The sequence below is a fragment of the Gnatocerus cornutus genome, chromosome 6, assembly GCF_029298725.1.
Source record: "Gnatocerus cornutus isolate USDA-ARS CGAHR chromosome 6, icGnaCorn1.1, whole genome shotgun sequence".
Classification (NCBI taxonomy): Eukaryota; Metazoa; Arthropoda; class Insecta; order Coleoptera; family Tenebrionidae; genus Gnatocerus; species Gnatocerus cornutus.
In genome coordinates, this window is record NC_142238.1 from 4,936,042 (window position 1) to 4,955,160 (window position 19,119).

At 34.0% G+C, this 19,119-nt stretch overlaps 5 protein-coding genes across 8 annotated transcripts; 2 read left to right on the plus strand and 3 right to left on the minus strand.

The window, feature by feature from the left end:
- Window positions 1–397: 397 nt before the first annotated feature.
- Window positions 398–2,732, minus strand: LOC148172297 (uncharacterized). Its single transcript, XM_088039748.1, has 6 exons — window positions 2,483–2,732; window positions 1,315–1,651; window positions 903–1,002; window positions 746–850; window positions 545–700; window positions 398–489 (listed from the first exon to the last, which is right to left on the minus strand). The coding sequence occupies exons 1-6, from the start codon at window positions 2,730–2,732 to the stop codon at window positions 442–444; spliced, it is 996 nt and encodes a 331-aa protein (XP_087895874.1). The 3' UTR covers window positions 398–441.
- A 3,675-nt stretch (window positions 2,733–6,407) lies between these two features.
- LOC148172298 (odorant receptor 70a-like) lies at window positions 6,408–7,027 on the minus strand. The gene is made up of 5 exons (XM_088039749.1): window positions 7,017–7,027; window positions 6,869–6,968; window positions 6,712–6,816; window positions 6,511–6,666; window positions 6,408–6,455 (listed from the first exon to the last, which is right to left on the minus strand). The coding sequence occupies exons 1-5, from the start codon at window positions 7,025–7,027 to the stop codon at window positions 6,408–6,410; spliced, it is 420 nt and encodes a 139-aa protein (XP_087895875.1).
- Window positions 7,028–8,400: 1,373 nt separating this feature from the next.
- Window positions 8,401–12,389, minus strand: Pisd (phosphatidylserine decarboxylase). Of its 2 annotated transcripts, XM_088039494.1 has the most exons (7): window positions 12,202–12,389; window positions 11,126–11,250; window positions 10,653–10,835; window positions 10,366–10,604; window positions 9,066–9,229; window positions 8,840–9,009; window positions 8,401–8,789 (listed from the first exon to the last, which is right to left on the minus strand). In XM_088039494.1, exons 1-7 carry the CDS (start codon window positions 12,234–12,236, stop codon window positions 8,485–8,487), a joined length of 1,221 nt encoding a protein of 406 aa, XP_087895620.1. In that variant the 5' UTR covers window positions 12,237–12,389; the 3' UTR covers window positions 8,401–8,484. The 2 variants fall into 2 exon arrangements, with proteins under 2 accessions (XP_087895620.1, XP_087895621.1); XM_088039495.1 differs by lacking the exons at window positions 11,126–11,250; window positions 12,202–12,389 and adding an exon at window positions 10,933–11,081.
- A 559-nt stretch (window positions 12,390–12,948) lies between these two features.
- PolD1 (DNA polymerase delta 1, catalytic subunit) lies at window positions 12,949–16,923 on the plus strand. The gene is made up of 13 exons (XM_088039340.1): window positions 12,949–13,050; window positions 13,099–13,242; window positions 13,288–13,552; window positions 13,601–14,215; window positions 14,263–14,444; window positions 14,494–14,727; window positions 14,776–14,941; window positions 14,989–15,197; window positions 15,244–15,505; window positions 15,552–15,785; window positions 15,832–16,004; window positions 16,049–16,298; window positions 16,349–16,923. The coding sequence occupies exons 2-13, from the start codon at window positions 13,193–13,195 to the stop codon at window positions 16,856–16,858; spliced, it is 3,150 nt and encodes a 1,049-aa protein (XP_087895466.1). The 5' UTR covers window positions 12,949–13,050; window positions 13,099–13,192; the 3' UTR covers window positions 16,859–16,923.
- A 160-nt stretch (window positions 16,924–17,083) lies between these two features.
- On the plus strand, window positions 17,084–19,102 carry LOC148172301 (PRADC1-like protein). 3 transcript variants are annotated; one of them, XM_088039325.1, is made up of 6 exons: window positions 17,084–17,199; window positions 17,271–17,385; window positions 17,437–17,573; window positions 17,624–17,739; window positions 17,813–18,124; window positions 18,223–19,102. In XM_088039325.1, exons 2-5 carry the CDS (start codon window positions 17,310–17,312, stop codon window positions 18,099–18,101), a joined length of 618 nt encoding a protein of 205 aa, XP_087895451.1. In that variant the 5' UTR covers window positions 17,084–17,199; window positions 17,271–17,309; the 3' UTR covers window positions 18,102–18,124; window positions 18,223–19,102. The 3 variants fall into 3 exon arrangements, with proteins under 3 accessions (XP_087895451.1, XP_087895449.1, XP_087895450.1); XM_088039323.1 differs by having other exon boundaries at window positions 17,813–19,102; XM_088039324.1 differs by having other exon boundaries at window positions 17,291–17,385; window positions 17,813–19,102.
- The last annotated feature ends 17 nt before the right edge of the window (window positions 19,103–19,119 follow it).

Consider the following 19,119-nt stretch of genomic DNA (forward strand, 5'->3'; position numbering starts at 1 on the left):
GTAGTTTTACCCTAATCAGTCGGATCATAGAACTCTAGATGCAAACGGTGGTTTTTGTGAACTGCGATAAATAACAAACAGCATCGGATTGAGGAAATTTTCTGCAAATTAGGAATCTGATAAATACCCAGCATTTATTTAGGAATGTTTTCTAGCATATTCCGTTCAAAGAACCGTTAGCCATATTTAGCTGCCAGTGTTTTTGACTTAACAAAATCAGGTCAAATACATTTATTTATAAACCTTTTCAGCAGAATTTAATAAAATAAAATAAAATTAATAAAATAAAATTTTTACACGACAAATTTATTTCACAGAAACATTTTTTCACTTTCAACTCTGTTGTACGAGATAAAAATTATTCAGTTATTTTTTTAAGTCGCTAAAACACGTATGAGGAAAAAATCACTTCAAAAAGCGGTGCCCCGTATACTCCATTAATTAATAATTCTTCAAGACTGCTAACAATGAATATGATCTTCTGAGAATCTAGAGTTTACAAGATTAAACATATTCAGAATATTTCAACTGCGATAATTATTACCGTAGTGAAAGTCTCCAGTGACAAATCTAGAATTTTCCCCGCTGAGACTTTTATTGGTTTCTTACAGCGCTCCATTAAAATTAATAAAGCTCGTTTTGATTTGGGCTCAAATTCATACCAATCGCTCATATAAGCGGCAGTCGAAACCAAATTACTCTAAAAATCAACTTTAAAGAACTTAATACAAAGATTTAGAAATACCTCCTCGTAGAGTACAGTTCCATAATAACAATAAAATAAAATTTGCATCAAAACTGCGTTGACAAAAATTACCATTGAGAAAAAACTGGCAGTAAAGGGTTGCACCTGGAAAAAATCATAATAAAATTTCTTGCTCGAACTTGAAATTTCTACTTACTATACTCAGTTGCAAACAAGAAACACAAATGACAAAAACGCTTGCAGCAAACTGTATAAAAACCATAGGAGAAAATGTGTTTTCATACATTTCGACAAAACTAAAATACAAAGATTAGCGTCGTATTTAACGAAAAGTGAGGTATTACTCCAAAATCATCTTGTGGTGCTCTACACAAAATGTAATTTTATTATACACCAATTTGGAATCAATATTAGACAAATTTTTTAAATTATCCTTCAAAATTTTAATCTGTGCGGTGGCAAAATAAGCTAGTCCTCCAATCAAAGGGTCGATTGCACCATTCGAAAAACAGTCAATTGAAACTGCTGTAATAAATTGCTCTGTAATTTTAAAGTTTTTAAATACAAAATACCCACCTATGACAAGCAGTATATAACTTATAACGTACGATAATCCTCCGTGTGTTATATCAAAAGGCAAGAAAATATCAAGCGGCAACTTATAATCTTTACCAAACAAAGGAACAACCGCCCAACTTACATCAGTGAGACAACAAAAAAGAAAAAAGTACTTTGAGTTTCTGGTACAAACTCTAAAACAGTCGTTCATAATACACTCTTGTTTGGTGGTGTACTCAAGAAATATTGGACTCTCCATTAAAGAAATACATTTCCTAACTTTTTCCGCGTTTATTATGAATTGTAGTAACTTGAAAACGAAACAGCCGATTTCACCCACCGCAAATGCATTCTGAGCTACTAGAGTTAAGTCTACCTCATCTTCATCTAAGAGATACCACAATATTAACACTGGAGTTGGTACAACCATGCAAATGTACACCACATATGAGTATATCTTGTATAATTTTCGATATGTGTTAGGAGGGTACAAGCCAAAAAGACGCATCAGCCTTAAATTAAGAGTAAAATGTTTCTTTACTAAATTCGTCATTGCAGGAAAATGACTGGGGGTCGAATGAGATGGTACACTTAGAATAATCTATAAAGCCCAAACAATACAAGCATCGTGCATTATAAATGAAAATTGTATAGAGAAAAATGTTTTAATTACTATCTTAAAGAACCAGAAGGGTTAGTCCGATAATTAGACTCAAACGGTATTAATTTTAGATAAATTCCGTTGAAACGTTTTCATAATAATTGATCGAAAGACTGAGTTTTTAAAGTTGAATGTTTTATAATAAGAAATTAGGACGAAAACATTTTTGATACTGTTACGTGGGTTTTGAAGATGTAATTTCAAGAATAGTGTTCAGCATTGTCAGCACAGATTGTAAGGATTAGTTCATTAATTTTTACAACTAAACGAAACGAAACGAAATTATTATTTGTTTTTAAACACCAAAATCTTTGTGCTTAAAATGTGGTTTTGAAAAAATGTTATTTGGAAAATGGTGGATGCGCTGGACTAATAATAATTTTTTCTATAGCAGCTTTTAAAGTGTGCTTTATTTCTCAAAAAATGCAAGGCTAACTTGCGTTTTAACATCAAGAGTAGATAAAGTGCTACTTTAACATGAAGGGTAGATAAAGTGTTTTAAATTTTATTTATTTAATTTTTACATTAATTTAAAGTAATGGTGACATTAATGGTACAATTCTCGTTTCCACAGACGTTTAATATTTTTGGAATAGAACTTGCATTCATGGTTTCGTCGTGGGTTATCTCTACAAATGACGAAGTCGTGGCTGAATTTGTGACCAAATCTTCGCAAAGAATCTGATTCGAAACTGCAATTTTTCTGGATAAGGACTCTTCTATGTAGTTTTCTGCTACCGAGGATGATTTCCATCCGTCTATTCTTTTATCGGTGATGAGATCATCACCCTTGTTGGCTAACATCATAGCGGCCGAGCGGCGAAAGCAATGCCCAGTATATGCTTCAGGGTCTGACCTGACCGCTTTAGAAAATTGGCAATCATCTTCGAAATCTTGTATAATGTATTGGCTAAACGATACACTTTTTCTGTCTGTAGTTGACGAAAAACTTGTGAGGAACGTTTTTAGGACGCAAGTTTGAATATTTTCGTACGATTTCGAAAAAACTAACTCTACAATCTTTATCGGTTACACAAAACGACCGATCTTTCTTGGTTTTAGTGTCAATAAGTGAAACAATAATTACTGAATGTCGATCCTCAATGTTGGAAACTTGTAACTTGTACAATTCATCTGATCTGCAAGCCCCGTGCAAAGCCATTACAGCAACAACCTGTAAGTTAAAACCCAATTTTACATTTTATCCTATCCAATGAATCTACTATAGTATGTCCGGTGAGAGATTGGGAGATTTCGACAGTTGACATATAGGTTGGCAGCAAATTATGCTACAAAATACACTAAAAACACTAAATTCCTACGCGAAATGGGTTGACAGGGTTGTCAGTAGCTGGGGTTATTTTGTTATTTTAAATTTCGCGCGTATGGTACACTTTTTATTGCGTAGATTTAGTGACTTTTCTGTCATTCAAACTCTCACTGTACGAACTATACCTTTGCTAATAAATATTCATCATCTGACGCATCTACCAAGAATTTAATAATCTAATTTGGCTCAACGATCTTGGATTTCTTGGGCTTATAGCCTTCACTTTGCTTCTTTAGTAGTGAAATTAGTTTGCTATATCTGAAAATTATTATGACATTACGTTGACACTATTTTAAAAACATCTTACCTTGAAATGTCGCAGTTTTCATTTACCAACAATGTGCTTTTTAGCATTGAGTAAGAAGACCATAAACTTGAAGGTTTGACTTTTTTAGACTTTTGAGAAAAATGTGCAAGAAGCACTTTCTCGCTAACACCACTGATATTTTTTTCTACTTCTCCATCTTCGAAAAGTGTTGTATTCTTTTTCATATATTACGCGAGATTTTTGGGGCAACAGCAGTTGCAGATTTTTCCTCTACGTCTGCAGGAAGTTCTAATTCGATCTCCACATGATAGTTTTCGGGATTTTTGAAAATGAAAAATTTGTTTACAGCAACAGTTCCATAACAACCAACATTGGGTATTATGATACATTTTTTTTAATTAATAAATTTGAATTAGTTTTTCTTTAAAAGCTGCTATAGAAAAAAATTGAGTATTATACACGACGATAAAGGATCTTTAACCATCTCGTGAAGTTAATCCACTCGTGGCTGCGCCACTCGTGTATTAACTGTCTTCACTCGATGGTTAAAGTGGTCCTTTATCGTCTTGTATAATAAATAACTATTAATAACACGTTTTAGTTAACAACCGCACTAATTCCTCGCGAGTTTCGGCTCCAGTGCATAATAATTTTGAAAGCTATTTTCTATTGGATCTTGCCAGTGAGTAATCAGTTCTTACTCACATATGTTCGAAATCTTAAACTTCTTAAACAATAAAGACAAGACAAGACACATTTCAAAAATTGAGTATTGCGAAAAATTAATTTGATTGAAATAAATGGGGCCCACAAAAGGAGCAATCTTTACCTCAATTGGTTTGTAAGGTGATTTTTTGGACTCGCTTTGTGGACCAAACTGAAATTTTAATTAGTACCGAAATAATGAAATAATCGCCTGAAGTTATTACAAAAAATGATCAAATACTCTCCATTGGATAATACACAATGACATCACGCGTAAATTTAGTTTCATCCTCAAACAAACACTTTTTATAACTTTATAACTCAAAATAATCCAAATTTGAACAATTTGGCACTGTAAAACTATTTATGTCCCTTTTTTATTAGCGTTTTTATTTCTAACTTCTTGATGATCTGGACTGACGTTAGTATTGAAACTGCCATACAATTCAATTTCTGCAGAAAATTTTAAATATTTTTTCTCGGAAACGGTGACGATTTGGAGCGCAAAAATTGGCCACCATTTCAAACTGCCGTGTCTGAGTATGATGGTTAAAATCTTTGCATTTTATTCAGGTCCACCCAGTATTGAGTACTTCTTTTATTAGGGATTAATTTTTTGTAAGAAAAAAAAAGGTAATTTAATCAGTCATAGAACTCTCGATGAAAACTGTGGTTTTTGCAAACTGCGATAATTGATAAACAGTATCGGATTGAGAAAGTTTTCTGCAAATTAGGAATCTGATAAATACCCAGTATTTATTTAGGGATGTTTTCTAGCATATTCCGTTCAAAGAACCGTTAGCCATGTTTAGCTGCCAGTGTTTTTGACTTAACAAAATCAGGTCGAATACATTTATTTATAAACCTTTTCAGCAGAATTTAACAAAATTTGTTTTAATATGCATATCCAGCGTTTCAAATAAATCAGAACGCAATGGAAATTAGTTAAATGAATTTAGTTAATGACAGTTTTTACAATTTAAAATTGTAAAACTATACTTTGAAATAAATGTCATTTATAATTACTACTTTTATTAACTTAATTCTGTAACTTCGTTATTTTTTAACCGATTTCGTTCGTTTTAATAGCTTTTGAAAGAAAAAAAATTCTCTAGACCTCTTTTTGACCAAAGTTTTGATAAACGTATTATACAAGACCCTACACTGGAAAACCTATACAAGGTAAAAAATCGAAAAACTAACTAATTACATCAAATTCTAGGCATAAATTCTCTGTAATAGTCTGGATACAATTTTAATACGAAATGTACAATTCATCCTAATTGCAATAAGAGGACGCTTTGAAGAAATATATGTTTCTAACTTTTTTCCTATATCATAACTTTTGCCTCACCGTTTTAATTAGTTTTTAGAGCGTTTGATATAGAGAAAAACTCTCTAAAATGGTGGTTTCCATAATAGAAGTAAGATAGTGCAATTTAGTATTTGAAACATCTCAATTCGGGGCCTTTTAAAATGACAAACTCGAGAATAACCTTATTATTCTAAATTAATGTACAGGTTGAGATAGTAAATTATGAATAATTTTACAAATAAAAATTCATTTCTATGACTTGAAAGTCTTGTTAGGAGAAATGTTAGGAATATTGCTATTTTTTCCAATAATTCGGTAGTTCTTAGTAACCCCCATAACCCCTTAGTCATGCGGAAATCTCCAAGCAATATAAATCTTCTACTTACAGTAGTGTCACAGTTGGTACATATCCAGTTAAAATGACATTTATAACCTGTATTACAATATTTACATAAGAAATAATTTTAAAAGTAGGTAATTTTTTTGTTTTCTAACCTGCAGTACCCATTATTTGGATTAATCCGTGAAGTTACATGTCAAAATGTGGTTTGTTCACAATCAAAAACGTTTTATCTTGGATTACGTAATCCCATCTATTAACCACGTTTCAGCAATGGGATCAAAATATAGTTCAGGACTAAATTTAATCCAGGATTTTATAGTCCGTTGTTTAATCAGCGTTTCTGCAATCGGCCCTTAATCAATAATAATTTCAGTAGAATTGTATTATAGTATATTGATAACTTTTACACGACAAATTTATTTCACAGAAACATTTTTTCACTTTTAACTCTGTTGTACGAGATACAAATTATTCATTTATTTAAGTCACTTCTAAAAGCGGTGCTCCGTATACTCCATTATTTAATAATTCTTCAAGACTGCTAACAATGAATATGATCTTCTGAGAATCTATAGTTTACAAGATTAAACATATTCAGAATATTTCAACTGCGATAATTATTACCGTAGTGAAAGTCTCCAGTGACAAATCTAGAATTTTCCCCGCTGAGACTTTTATTGGTTTCTTACAGCGCTCCATTAAAATTAACAAAGCTCGTTTTGATTTGGGCTCAAATTCATACCAATCGCTCATATAAGCGGCAGTCGAAACCAAATTACTCTAAAAATCAACTTTAAAGAACTTAATACAAAGATTTAGAAATACCTCCTCGTAGAGTACAGTTCCATAATAACAATAAAATAAAATTTGCATCAAAACTGCGTTGACGAAAATTACCATTGAAAAAAAACTGGCAGTAAAGGGTTGCACCTGGAAAAAATCATAATAAAATTTCTTGCTCGAACTTGAAATTTCTGCTTACTATACTCAGTTGCAAACAAGAAACACAAATGACAAAAACGCTTGCAGCAAACTGTATAAAAACCATAGGAGAAAATGTGTTTTCATACATTTCGACAAAACTAAAATACAAAGATTAGCGTCGTATTTAACGAAAATTGAGGTATTACTCCAAAATCATCTTGTGGTGCTCTACACAAAATGTAATTTTATTATACACCAATTTGGAATCAATATTAGACAAATTTTTTAAATTATCCTTCAAAATTTTAATCTGTGCGGTGGCAAAATAAGCTAGTCCTCCAATCAAAGGGTCGATTGCACCATTCGAAAAACAGTCAATTGAAACTGCTGTAATAAATTGCTCTGTAATTTTAAAGTTTTTAAATACAAAATACCCACCTATGACAAGCAGTATATAACTTATAACGTACGATAATCCTCCGTGTGTTATATCAAAAGGCAAGAAAATATCAAGCGGCAACTTATAGTCTTTACCAAACAAAGGAACAACCGCCCAACTTACATCAGTGAGACAACAAAAAAGAAAAAAGAACTTTGAGTTTCTGGTACAAACTCTGACACAGTCGTTCATAATTCTCTCTTGCGTGGTGGTGTACTCAAGAAATATTGGACTCTCCATTAAAGAAATACATTTCCTAACTTTTTCCGCGTTTGTTATGAATTGTAGTAACTTGAAAACCAAACAACCGATTTCACCTACCGCAAATGCATTCTGAGCTACTAGAGTTAAGTCTACCTCATCTTCATCTAAGAGATACCACAATATTAACACTGGAGTTGGCACAACCATGCAAATGTACACAACATATGAGTATATTTTGTATAATTTTTGATATGTGTTAGGAGGGTACAAGCCAAAAAGACGCATCAGCCTTAAATTAAGAGCAAAATGTTTCTTTACTAAATTTGTCATTGCAGGAAAATGACTGGGGGTTGAATGAGATGGTACACTTAGAATAATCTATAGAGCCCAAACAATACAAGCATCGTGCATTATAAATGAAAATTATATAGAGAAAACTGTTTTTAATTACTATCTTGAAGAACCAGAAGGGTTAGTACCGATAATTAGACTCAAACGTATTAATTTTAGATAAATTTAGTTGGAACGTTTTCATAATAATTGATAGGAAGACTGAGTTTTTAAAGTTTAATATTTTATAATAAGAAATTAGGACGAAAACATTTTTTATTCAAAGTTTCTTACCAAGCGTCGATGCAACTTTTTATGTTGGATTTTATTGATGTAGTTTCAAGAATAGTGTTCAGTACAAAATGTAAGAACTTGTGTATTTATTTTTTCAACTGAACAGAACAATTATTTGCGTTGAAGAACCAAAAATTGAGTGTAGTTTTGAAAAGTTCATTTGTAAAATGGTGGATGCGCCGGGCTAGTCACCATTTTTTTTTTGTATTGATAAAGCCATTTCAAAACCAAAATTGTTCGTCATAGTGAATGCAAAACCTGACATATACCAAAAAATTAACTTTTTTCCAAAATTGGCAGAGGAAATAAAATTAAAAAAGCGATAATTTTAACATTCGTTTATTTAAAAGTAACGTAATATCACAAATATTCTTAACAAAATGAGCATCTACACGTTAATACTAACATTAAGTCTTAGTGATTCGTTTCGGCGCCATCTGAATATTATCAACAAACTTTTGTTGACCGACTCTGCCCAAACTCTGCCCCATTTGTAGATGATCTCCTGGTAAAACTGTGAAATGAAAATTCACAGGAGCTTCAAATACTAAAACTATGGTTGATCCCATTCTGAATTCCCCGAACGGATCTCCTTTCTGAAGTGCAACACCACTCCCCAAACACAAATCTTTACAGCGACTTGTATTTTTCGGATGATTGGTATGTAAAGTTTTATCACAATATACTTTGACGGTTCCCACATTTGTTGCACCTATAATTGTTAAATGAAATTTTCTTCAAACTTTTCAATAAAAAATGTACCAACTGCAGCGTAGGAAAAAAATCCGTGTTTCCAAGTACCTAAATAAACCGCGCGCTCGTTCAAACAGAAGAGACCAGGCAACCATTTTGCAATTCTGGGATTCACAGAGAGAAGCTCACCGTGGAAATGACGGCGATGCGTTGGCTGCCATTCCGTGGGAGAATGAAATCTACAAATTAGAAACAATAAGAACTCATAAAAAATGTTAAATTGAAAATAACGTACCGATGATAATCGCCTGGTGCTAAATAGATTACACACTGATACAGGGTGTTTCCTTTGTGCGTATTGTGCAACAGTGATGTTGTGTAATCGAGTGAAGGCGTGTTGTTGTTGGTCCAGATGTTTGTACCCAAGAAATTTTCCAGAGAATAGGTTACTCCTTTCACCTATTTAACAATTACATAAATGGTCACTAATGAGGTGTTTTTTGGAGTTGATTGCCGTATCGCACAATAGTTAGGTATTTATAGTATTCAAGTTACAAGCATTTAAAGATGACCATTCACAGCGCTTCTCTGTGCATTTTAAAGAAAAATTTTCGCAGATACCGTAGCAACAGAATGCTATCTAGCGATTTATAAGCAGTGATTGTAACTCAAAAACTGTAAGGGCCTCAACATTGTGCGATACAACAATCAACTCAGATTTTGACGCCTCATGAATAGAAGTGCGAACTATTCAATTTACGTTATTTCTTCAATTTTTTGCGCAGTAATTAAACCAGGAATTAACACAACAAACTAGCAAAAACAATAACACAACTTGAAATTAAATGTTTACAAATACAGCACTCATTCATGTTTATCTGTAGAAATTTACTCAAGGTTCTAATTTCCAATTCTGGAATATTTCCACTGACAATAAACACATATCAATGATGCGAAGGTTTCGAATTCAATAAATATTTTTATAAACATACAATTTTGCAGTATTGGTGAACGATATTCCTACTAAAAAATAAAAGATAAATTAAATAGGTTTTATAAACATTATTGCAATCTAAACATATTATGTAATTCCGAATGTGCGATACCGATTCCGAAACTATTGCATGTCTAGAAAAATCTGAAGAATACAGGAATAAGCAGACATGAACGATCGACGTGACTTCGATAAGATAAGCAGACGTCATATTGTCTGTTAAAATGGTCAACAACGGTCAAGTTCAATTACACGGGAATGACAAAAGAACTGAAAGGAAAAACAAACGAACCATCTAAATTTTGAGTTGATTCTAGATGAGTTTTTTAAAGAAAAGTCCGTTGCATTAAAGTTATAATAAAATTTTGCCAAAAAAAACGTCAAACTTTCTTAAATTCCATTTGCATTACAAAATATGAAAATAACTTTCATCATAAATACGAATATAGAAGTAAAAACATTAGTTTCATTCATTCTCTTTCGCTATCATTGTAGTTTAATTTCCTTGCAAAAAGTATTATCGTCGCGAATTTCATGTGCAAAATTTCCAGATTATGTAGCGTCTAAACATGATAACCCCTTGAAAAAAAAAACGACATACTTGCTCCACTTCTCCCGTGCGTACAGTGCCAAAGTGCAAAACGGTCCCATCACAAGGTGAAACCAAATCGCAATCTTGTTCGATTTTTCGAATTCCCTGTTTCAAAGGTCTAGCAAAAAAATCCGCTAAACTTGGATAATACCTTAAATCCTCATGTAAAGCTTCCGACAATTTAACACCAAAAGTGTTAGAATACAAACCATAAACAACAGGACGTAAAAATTCCGGTAGTTGTATATCTAAGAAAGACAGTTTTATTTAAGATTATTTCAATTTAATTCAAATACCTGCGATCCATCCCCACCAGCGTGATACTGTCCTCAAGGGTAACATACAGTAACAGTTAATTTCCCATTGTTTAGCGATGCGTTCGGCGGATTTTTGACGGTAAGAACGCCATTGCATCACCGCTATGAGACAAACTCCCACTGGAACGAATCTAGTGAAAATTCCCTTCCATTCTAATCGATCTACATATTAAAAAAAATAATTAATTTTACCACTCGGGAAAGATGGTGAATATGACAATGGAAAATTCCGACATGATGTGTGGAGGTGTTTGCAGACCTTTAGAAATCATTAGTTCATTTATACAGTACGTTGTCCAAGCGAGTAATTCAATAACAGTATGTGGGGACATCTTGACAATTTGGTGGCGGTGCAACAAATGGCTTATTTTAAGAATTTTTATCGCTTTTATAAGCTACATGGGTTATCGTGTAAGCGACCTTCCGCGTTATTGGTTAGTCCTAATGCTTACCAGAATTTTGTTCATTTTTTGATAAGCTTCTTTTAAAGATTACATTCGTTGTCAACTTTGACTGTCTTTGGAAACTGCATTTCGCTGAGTTGCTCCAATGTGAAGATATGAATTGTTGACGCAATCTGAAATTAAATTAATTTGAAAACTCAAATCACACGGATGCGTAAAAAAATCATCATTTCCCTACTCTGATTTCATATTTTTATACACAGCTTGATTTTTATTTTTCTGCAGAGTGATAACCCTGTAACAATAAATATGCCCCCCCTCAGTCCAAAAGTGTTTTCACTGGTGTTGTGACACACTAAATATCAACACAAAGCAAGTCTAGGATTTTCGTTATCGTGTTTTCAACTTTCAAGGATAAGAAGAGTTTTGTTCTGTTGAATTAACAAGACCACAATATTCAAGTAAATTGTTGAAGTTCTTAAAACAAATTAATTGTTTTTCTCAAATATCTGACCGGCGATGAGCTCGTTGTCGCGCTTACTACTAAGCCTTTAAACAAAACTGATAAAAATATTTTTTTATTAGTATAACCAGAAAAATTTATTCAAGTTCAGCGAGCGGATTCAGAATCAGAAGCCAATTTTATGTACTCAAGTTTTTCTTAGTTTTTTTTTTTTCAACTTAATAAGAAGAATGCCCCAAAAATGCTTATCGATTAATCAATAGAAGCTTTTAAAGGCAATGAGACCCATTTGACCATGACCCATACTGTAAATATCCACATATTTAATTCAGTGCTATCAATACTGGTCAATATCTAAAATATTATTATAAAATAAAGCAAGTGACGCAAAAACTTATCAAAATCATTTTATTTCAACTAAAGAAACCATTGAGTAATGCATTATATTATCAAACTAATTATAAATACTCCTACATAATAGTGGTATCAATTTTTAAAAATTTAAATAAACTCTGGAGGTATTACACCATGTTATATATTATTATATATATCCAAGCAAAGTGTAAGAAAAATCATTAAATCCGCTTGTGAGACTGCCAAAAACAAATCAAACGTGTGCTTAAAAATACATACAATAACTTTTATTTAGCGAATTACTTACTGTCTAGCCCCAGTAACAAAATACAGTGACATCATTCAAAACAATAGATTATGAGAAATACTTTTATCCAAATTTAAAACACAATCGTTTATTCAATCGGATTATAAAATACAAACATAAAAAATCCGCCGACTTCGCCTGTTCAGTTGGCAAATTTTGAGGTTAGTTTGTTGTCAATTGCGAGCGCTGCGATCAGCTGATAGGACATTAGAGCTAAAACAAGCCGCGCGTTTTAAAATTGTTTGTCTAAATCACAACTAATTTTTCGAAATTGTTTTTCTAATCTGATTTGCAGAGAAGCCTCAATATTTAGCAAACAAATTAATGTACAGGCTTTTTGGGGTGCAGAAATCTGTGCTCAAAATTTACGTGTATCTACAAAAAATAACTGAATTAAAAAGCTTTTTCGATGGAAAATTTAAGTTCCGTTATTTTTAATACTTCATTTTTCTGGAACTACGGCAGATTGAAAATTATGTAAATAAATTTATTTTAGTCGATATTTCGCTTATTTGATAAGAAAACTTAAGTTATTGGTGCTTATTTTATGCAAAATCCGAAACATGCGCTATTGTTTAACATAAGTTCGGAGATAACTGAACCAGAAGCAATTAAACTTTCGAATTGTGAATTTTCAGTTCCAAAACGTTTAAACTACTCTTGGCGTGAAAATCTGTTTCTGATTGGCTCAATAAAAGTCCTTGGTATTTTGTAACTACTACAAAGGTAGCTACATTTGACGAAATATTAAAATACTGTCATTTGTGGTTCTGTCAAATGGTGTATACGCTTGGCGCCAAACGAAGACTGGTTTTCCACTGTTGCACAAATAATTTTCTGCAAAAAGAGGTAAATATTTATAATCATGCTATTGGAATTCATGCAGAATGTTTTCAGTGTCTTTTACGTGCCACCAAAGTAAATAAACTTCTTGGAAAAAGACCAAGGAAATTTGGTGTTTGGGCATAACACACTTCCCCAACTCCTCAAAATGGCAAAACGAAAGCTCTCCGATCAAAACCCGTTCACCAAGAAGTTCAAGTAAGTTTCTTTAGATTATTTCTCGTCCCTAAGGGTTAGTTACAGAAATGATAAACTGTCTCGCCCACCGGTTCCTTCCTTGGATCCGACACGAGACAAGTTCATTTTTCAAGAGTTAGAACTGGATCATTACTTGGGGCACCCTTATCCAGGAATGCCAGGGGCTCAAAGTGGTCTTGTACCTGTTTTAAGAATGTTTGGTATTACCAAAACAGGGAACAGTGTATGTTGTCATATTCATGGGTTTTCACCATATTTCTATGTGAATCTTCCTGATAATTTTGAGGCGAAAAATCTAATCCATTTTAAGGTAAGTTGCAATTAAACGTAGCTTGTTTCTGAGGTAAACAAATTTTAGGAAAAATTAAATAACGCCTTGTTGGCAGACACTAGATCAAACAAGGATAAATTGTCGGAATTAGTGTTAATGGTAGAACTAGTCAAAGGCAAATCTCTAGTTGAATATCAAGGAGAAGACGACAGCAGTTTTGCTAAAATAACTCTTGCTCTCCCAAAACACGTCGCTGCTGCTAAACGCCTCTTATCGACTACAACCATCTATGAACCTCTTGGGAATCACGTCTTCCACTTCTTTGAAGCTAATGTAGATATAGAAACCCGTTTCATGGTTGACACTAACATTCTCGGTTGTTGTTGGATTGAGATTCCATCGGGAAAATGGTACAAACGCCCCAATCATAATTTTCCTTTGACTTCTCGCTGCCAAATAGAAATAGATGTGTCATGGATGGATTTCATTTCACACTCTCCTGAAGGAGAATGGTCTCCTGTTGCTCGTTTTCGTATCCACAGCTTTGATATTGAGTGCGCTGGACGAAAAGGGATTTTTCCTGAGCCTAACGTTGATCCAATCATTCAAATCGCAAATGTGATTGTACTTCATGGAGATGAAGATGTAGTTGCTAGGAATATTTTCACTTTGAATACGTGTGCCCCAATCGGTCACGCTGAAGTAAGTTTATATGAACATGTATGTTCTCTTAAATAGTTGGACTTTAGGTAAGAAGCTTTGAAAATGAATCCGAAATGTTGGAAGAATGGGCCAAATTTGTCCGCGAAGTTGATCCTGACATCTTTTCGGGTTACAACATCAATAATTTCGATTTTCCTTATCTCATAGATCGCGCCAAATTTTTGAAGTTGAAGAATTTCGACTATCTCGGGCGGATATTGGAAGTAAAGTAGGTACCATAAAATCTCGCGATGTTGGAGATGTAATTTTCATTATAGGTCTGTTATAAAAGAAACCGTCACGCAAACAAAAATCGGTAAAAGAACTTTTAAATCAATCAACTTCGAGGGTCGGGTCCCCTACGACATGTTCATGGTAATAAAGCGCGATTTTAAATTAAGATCCTACACTTTAAACAGTGTTTGTCAAGAAATTTTGGGAGAACAGAAGGAGGACGTCCATTACAGCATCATTACAGACCTACAGAATGGTGATGAACAAACTCGAAGAAGGTTAATTTGGAAATAACTCAATTTTCTGTGTTGAAATCAGATTTTCAGATTGGCAGTGTACTGCTTGAAAGATGCCGAGTTACCAGTGAGATTGTTGAAGACAGTCAGAAGCTTCACCAATGATGTTGAAATGGCGAGAGTAACTGGTGTTCCAATTACAAGTCTTTTAACGAAAGGAGAACAAGTTAAAGTCGTCGCCCAATTACTAAAACACGTAAATATAATTTATTAGTTGTGCTCGTTTCAAATGATGAAGTTCAGGCTAGGCCAGCGGGGTATTTTATGCCCACTCACCAAGGTGCCCCCTCTTCAGAACAATACGAAGGAGCTACTGTTATAGAACCCATGCGTGGTTACTACACGGACCCTATAGCAACCCTCGATTTCAGTTCTCTATACCCTAGCATTATGATAGCGCATAACTTATGCTACACGACCCTTGTCAAACCAATGATGAAGGACAAACTAAGGTAGATCTGATCATCGCCTGTAGTAGTTAAAACCAGCTTTTTGCAGCCTAACTGATGATCAAGTCACGCGAACTCCAGCAAACTGCATGTTTGTGAAATCGACAGTTAGGGCCGGTCTTCTCCCTCATATTTTACAACACTTGTTGGCAGCCCGCAAGAAAACTAAAGCTGAGTTGAAAGAAGCCACTGATCCCGTAGTACGAGCGGTTTTAGATGGTCGACAGTTGGCTTACAAGATATCAGCGAATTCAGTTTATGGTTTTACTGGGGCTCAAGTCGGCAAGTTGCCCTGTCTTGAAATTTCTGGTGTAAGTTTGATTGAGAGTCTTTCCAGTTTCTGAGGATTGATTTCAGAGCGTTACTGCATACGGTAGGACTATGATCGAGCAAACGAAACAGGAAGTTGAACAACACTACCGCATTGTGAATAACTATGATGCTGACGCTACTGTTATCTACGGCGATACAGACTCTGTAATGGTGAACTTCAAAGTGAAGTCGTTGGAGAAGTGCATGGAACTGGGGCGAGAAGCCGCGGAATTAATAAGCGCGAAGTTTATCAAACCCATCAAACTGGAGTTTGAAAAGGTGTTTTATTCATTCAAACTTTACGTATTCTAACAACTTGTTAAAGGTCTACTATCCGTACCTCTTGATCAACAAGAAACGCTACGCTGGATTGTACTTCACAAAACCGGAAAAGTACGATAAAATGGATTGTAAAGGCATTGAAACTGTCAGAAGAGACAACTGTACGTTGGTCGTGGATGTAATCAACACCTGCTTGCAAAAACTGCTCATTGACAAGTAAGTAGAGGAAGAAAAAAGATGCACACTGTAAGATTCTGTAGGGATCCAGATGGTGCGGTCAACTACGCGAAGAAAGTTATTTCCGACTTGCTCCAGAATAACGTGGATATCTCCCAATTGGTCATAACAAAGGAGCTCACTAAAAACGACTATGCTGCTAAACAGGCTCACGTCGAATTGGCCAAAAAAATGACCAAGAGAGACCCAGGGAACGCGCCCAAGTTGGGTGACAGAATCCCATACGTGATCATTGCTGCAACTAAAAACGCCAGAGCGTTTGAGAAAGCCGAAGTAAATTCAAGTCTACTCGTCTCAATTCTTTGCTACTTTTTTTGTTGCAGGACCCAATTTATGTTCTTGAGAACAACGTCCCCATTGATTCCCAATACTACCTGGAAAATCAGCTATCAAAACCATTGATCAGAATATTCCAGCCAATTTTGGGCGATAGTGCCGAATCGATTCTCTTGCGTGGCGAGCATACCAGGACGAAGACTATGGTAACTTCGAAAGTCGGTGCTTTGTCGGCGTTTACCAAGAAGAAGGAGACATGTTTAGGTTGTCGCTCGGTCTTACCCAAAGAGTATGAACAAGAAGCGGTTTGTCAGCATTGCAAACCTAAAGAAGCAATGTTGTATCAACAGGAGTTGAACCATCATAGAATGCTAGAGGATCGATTTTCAAAGCTTTTTACAGAGTGCCAAAGATGTCAAGGGTCGTTACATGAAGAAATTCTTTGTACCAGTAGAGATTGTCCCATATTTTACATTCGTAAGAAGGTACAAATGGAGTTGGGAACCAGTAAAACTAAAATTGGGAGATTTGGGGATCCTGTTATTGAAGAGTTTTAATTTATGTTCTTGAGTATTTTTCTTTGTTTTTTAAAATTGTATTACTACAGCGTATCACAGAAAAATGGTATTTTTCATTCCCTGCAATTTTTCAGTTCCCCACACAAGAGTTATGAAAATTATTAATACAAGAAATGAACGGTTGTCATCGTGATGGCAAATTTATGTTTTAATTTTAATAAAAAAAATCGTCTCAATTTTTTATCTAGTGAATAACTGGTTGCCTATCTACCACCACCAAATTTTCACACGCTAACTTCACTCGAATTCACGCATACAAATTTACAAGAAAAAGAAATATTTTGCACTAATTCGTACTTGAATATCTACTGATAAAACAGGTAAAACTTGTAGTTATTTAAATACCAAATAGTAAAACTACTTAAACCTCGAAACTCAAAATCTGTTTCAGCTGATCCATACGTATTTTAGGTTATCAGCTCTTCATACTATGATCCAGAAATTTTCCTTACTGAATCACAGCTCCATTATTATACTATTTTTCATCATGTGCTGTGAAAGCGGACGTAAGTGATCATAACCGGTGCCTGTTAGACACTAAAATAATCACATTGTAGCCAACAATCTGCACATTCATGATGGTGCAACAACAGCAGAAATTATAGCAGGTGACATTTTCTTTGAAGTGATTGAACCGCTAGAATTAGAATACACTTATCGGATAAGACCTGCGAAAGATTTTGGAGCTTCATTTGTATTATAATCTTTCATAAAATTCCTTTGGTTATCATTCCTAACTTTCAGAATGAATCATTTTATATAAGACATGTACCACTTGTGCCTATTTATCCAAAGTATGGCTGTACACCACCTGAGAATCTTGACGACATTGAAGGAAATGTAGCCTTAATAGAGAGAGGGTAGGTTCTAAGAAAAGAATATAACATTGCTGATGATCTGCTTACAGTTGATTACACTGAAAATACTTTGCAGGGAATGCTCTTTTAAGACAAAGACGTTAATAGCAGAAAAAGCTGGAGCCCAAGCTGTAATCATAACTGATGTTTCAAAGCCAACAGAAGAATATTTTATTGAAATGATTGATGATGACACAGTGGAAGAAGTACATATTCCTGCAGCGTTTCTAATGGGAAAAAATGGTATTATGATAACCAAGACTTTGGAGCGCTTAAAAAGATCCTACGCCATTATTAACTTGCCAGTAAATTTAACGTTTACGCCGGTGCATGAAATGAACCAACCCCCATGGCTAGGGTGGTAGGCATGTGAAGGATCTGTGAAAGTGTAAGTGGCCATATCTGTTTGGTTTTGCGTGTTATTAAATTTGAAATCTGAAAAATAGAATCACTGGTGGAACTTTTTTTATCTAAAACATATTTTAGATGTTCTTTTTGCTAAATGTTAATGTTCCATGGGGGCGTAGAGGGATCCTTTAAATTTCTCATCATGTTGGCAGTACCTGCGAAGATGTGAAAAAAGTTCAAACCCGTTTTTTTTTCTGACCTTATGCGATTCAATATGGAATAAATTAAAATTAATTTTTTCTAAACTAATTAAGTTAACTAAATTAACAAATTGGGACAAAACTTTCAGTGACAAAGAGTTGAATATATTATTCCGTATTTAGAGCGCACTTTTAATATTACTGATTAAGTTGTTAAGAGTTCCTCGTTATTTATTCATCTAATTGTTTATTATATCGACCATGAAAAACTAATTACGAAATAAATATGATTACCAATGAATGTCATAAAAAAGTTATGTAATAGTTTTTCACCGTCGAATGTGTTTTTGTGGCTGTAGGGAATTTAATATCAATGTGGCAATTTTGAACTCCATTACACCATTCATATTTCGCGTTTTTAGGGTGTGCGTGCACTTAATCAGCATTGTCGATGTGTGAATTCACACCCATTTTAATAAACAAGTGTGTAATGTTGTTATCCGACTTGTCGGAAATGCAATAGTTTCCGTGCTCGTTGGGCAACATCCTATTTTTAAAACTGTGATAAAAGTCGAGTGGATACACAGATTTCAAATGTTTTTTCTTACTAAAACTTGTGTATTAATTTAATGTATAGCCGACCAATCTAATAAAAGGGCCTTTTTATATACTTAGTAGTGTAGAATACAGTTAGTGTAATGGTTGTATGCGAAATGGAAATTGCTCACATCTAGTCAAATTGTTGGCAATAAATTTTGTAAACGTTTATCGTTACTGTTTATGTTTATTAAATAAACGCGTTGGTGCAGCACCTCAAAGATGCTTCATTTATTAT

What these genes read in the sequence shown, in the direction of transcription:
- Pisd (XM_088039494.1), bottom strand. Translation starts at nt 12,236, where the DNA reads ATGATGTCACTGTATTTTGTTACTGGGGCTAGACA. An exon ending in CTGGTGGGGATGGATCGCAG is followed by an intron (nt 10,605 to 10,652) that starts GTATTTGAATTA and finishes TGTCTTTCTTAG; the next exon opens with ATATACAACTACCGGAATTT. An exon ending in GCACGGGAGAAGTGGAGCAA is followed by an intron (nt 9,230 to 10,365) that starts GTATGTCGTTTT and finishes ATTGTTAAATAG; the next exon opens with GTGAAAGGAGTAACCTATTC.
- LOC148172301 (XM_088039323.1), top strand. Translation starts at nt 17,310, where the DNA reads ATGATCCAGAAATTTTCCTTACTGAATCACAGCTCCATTATTATACTA. An exon ending in AAGATTTTGGAGCTTCATTT is followed by an intron (nt 17,574 to 17,623) that starts GTATTATAATCT and finishes CCTAACTTTCAG; the next exon opens with AATGAATCATTTTATATAAG. An exon ending in GTAGCCTTAATAGAGAGAGG is followed by an intron (nt 17,740 to 17,812) that starts GTAGGTTCTAAG and finishes AATACTTTGCAG; the next exon opens with GGAATGCTCTTTTAAGACAA.
- LOC148172297 (XM_088039748.1), bottom strand. Translation starts at nt 2,732, where the DNA reads ATGATGTTAGCCAACAAGGGTGATGATCTCATCACCGATAAAAGAATA. An exon ending in CTTGTTTGCAACTGAGTATA is followed by an intron (nt 851 to 902) that starts GTAAGTAGAAAT and finishes GATTTTTTCCAG; the next exon opens with GTGCAACCCTTTACTGCCAG. An exon ending in CACTGGAGACTTTCACTACG is followed by an intron (nt 490 to 544) that starts GTAATAATTATC and finishes TGTAAACTCTAG; the next exon opens with ATTCTCAGAAGATCATATTC.
- PolD1 (XM_088039340.1), top strand. Translation starts at nt 13,193, where the DNA reads ATGGCAAAACGAAAGCTCTCCGATCAAAACCCGTTCACCAAGAAGTTC. An exon ending in AAAATCTAATCCATTTTAAG is followed by an intron (nt 13,553 to 13,600) that starts GTAAGTTGCAAT and finishes AACAAATTTTAG; the next exon opens with GAAAAATTAAATAACGCCTT. An exon ending in TCGCCCAATTACTAAAACAC is followed by an intron (nt 14,942 to 14,988) that starts GTAAATATAATT and finishes GATGAAGTTCAG; the next exon opens with GCTAGGCCAGCGGGGTATTT.
- LOC148172298 (XM_088039749.1), bottom strand. An exon ending in CTTGTTTGCAACTGAGTATA is followed by an intron (nt 6,817 to 6,868) that starts GTAAGCAGAAAT and finishes GATTTTTTCCAG; the next exon opens with GTGCAACCCTTTACTGCCAG. An exon ending in GAACTGTACTCTACGAGGAG is followed by an intron (nt 6,667 to 6,711) that starts GTATTTCTAAAT and finishes GTTGATTTTTAG; the next exon opens with AGTAATTTGGTTTCGACTGC.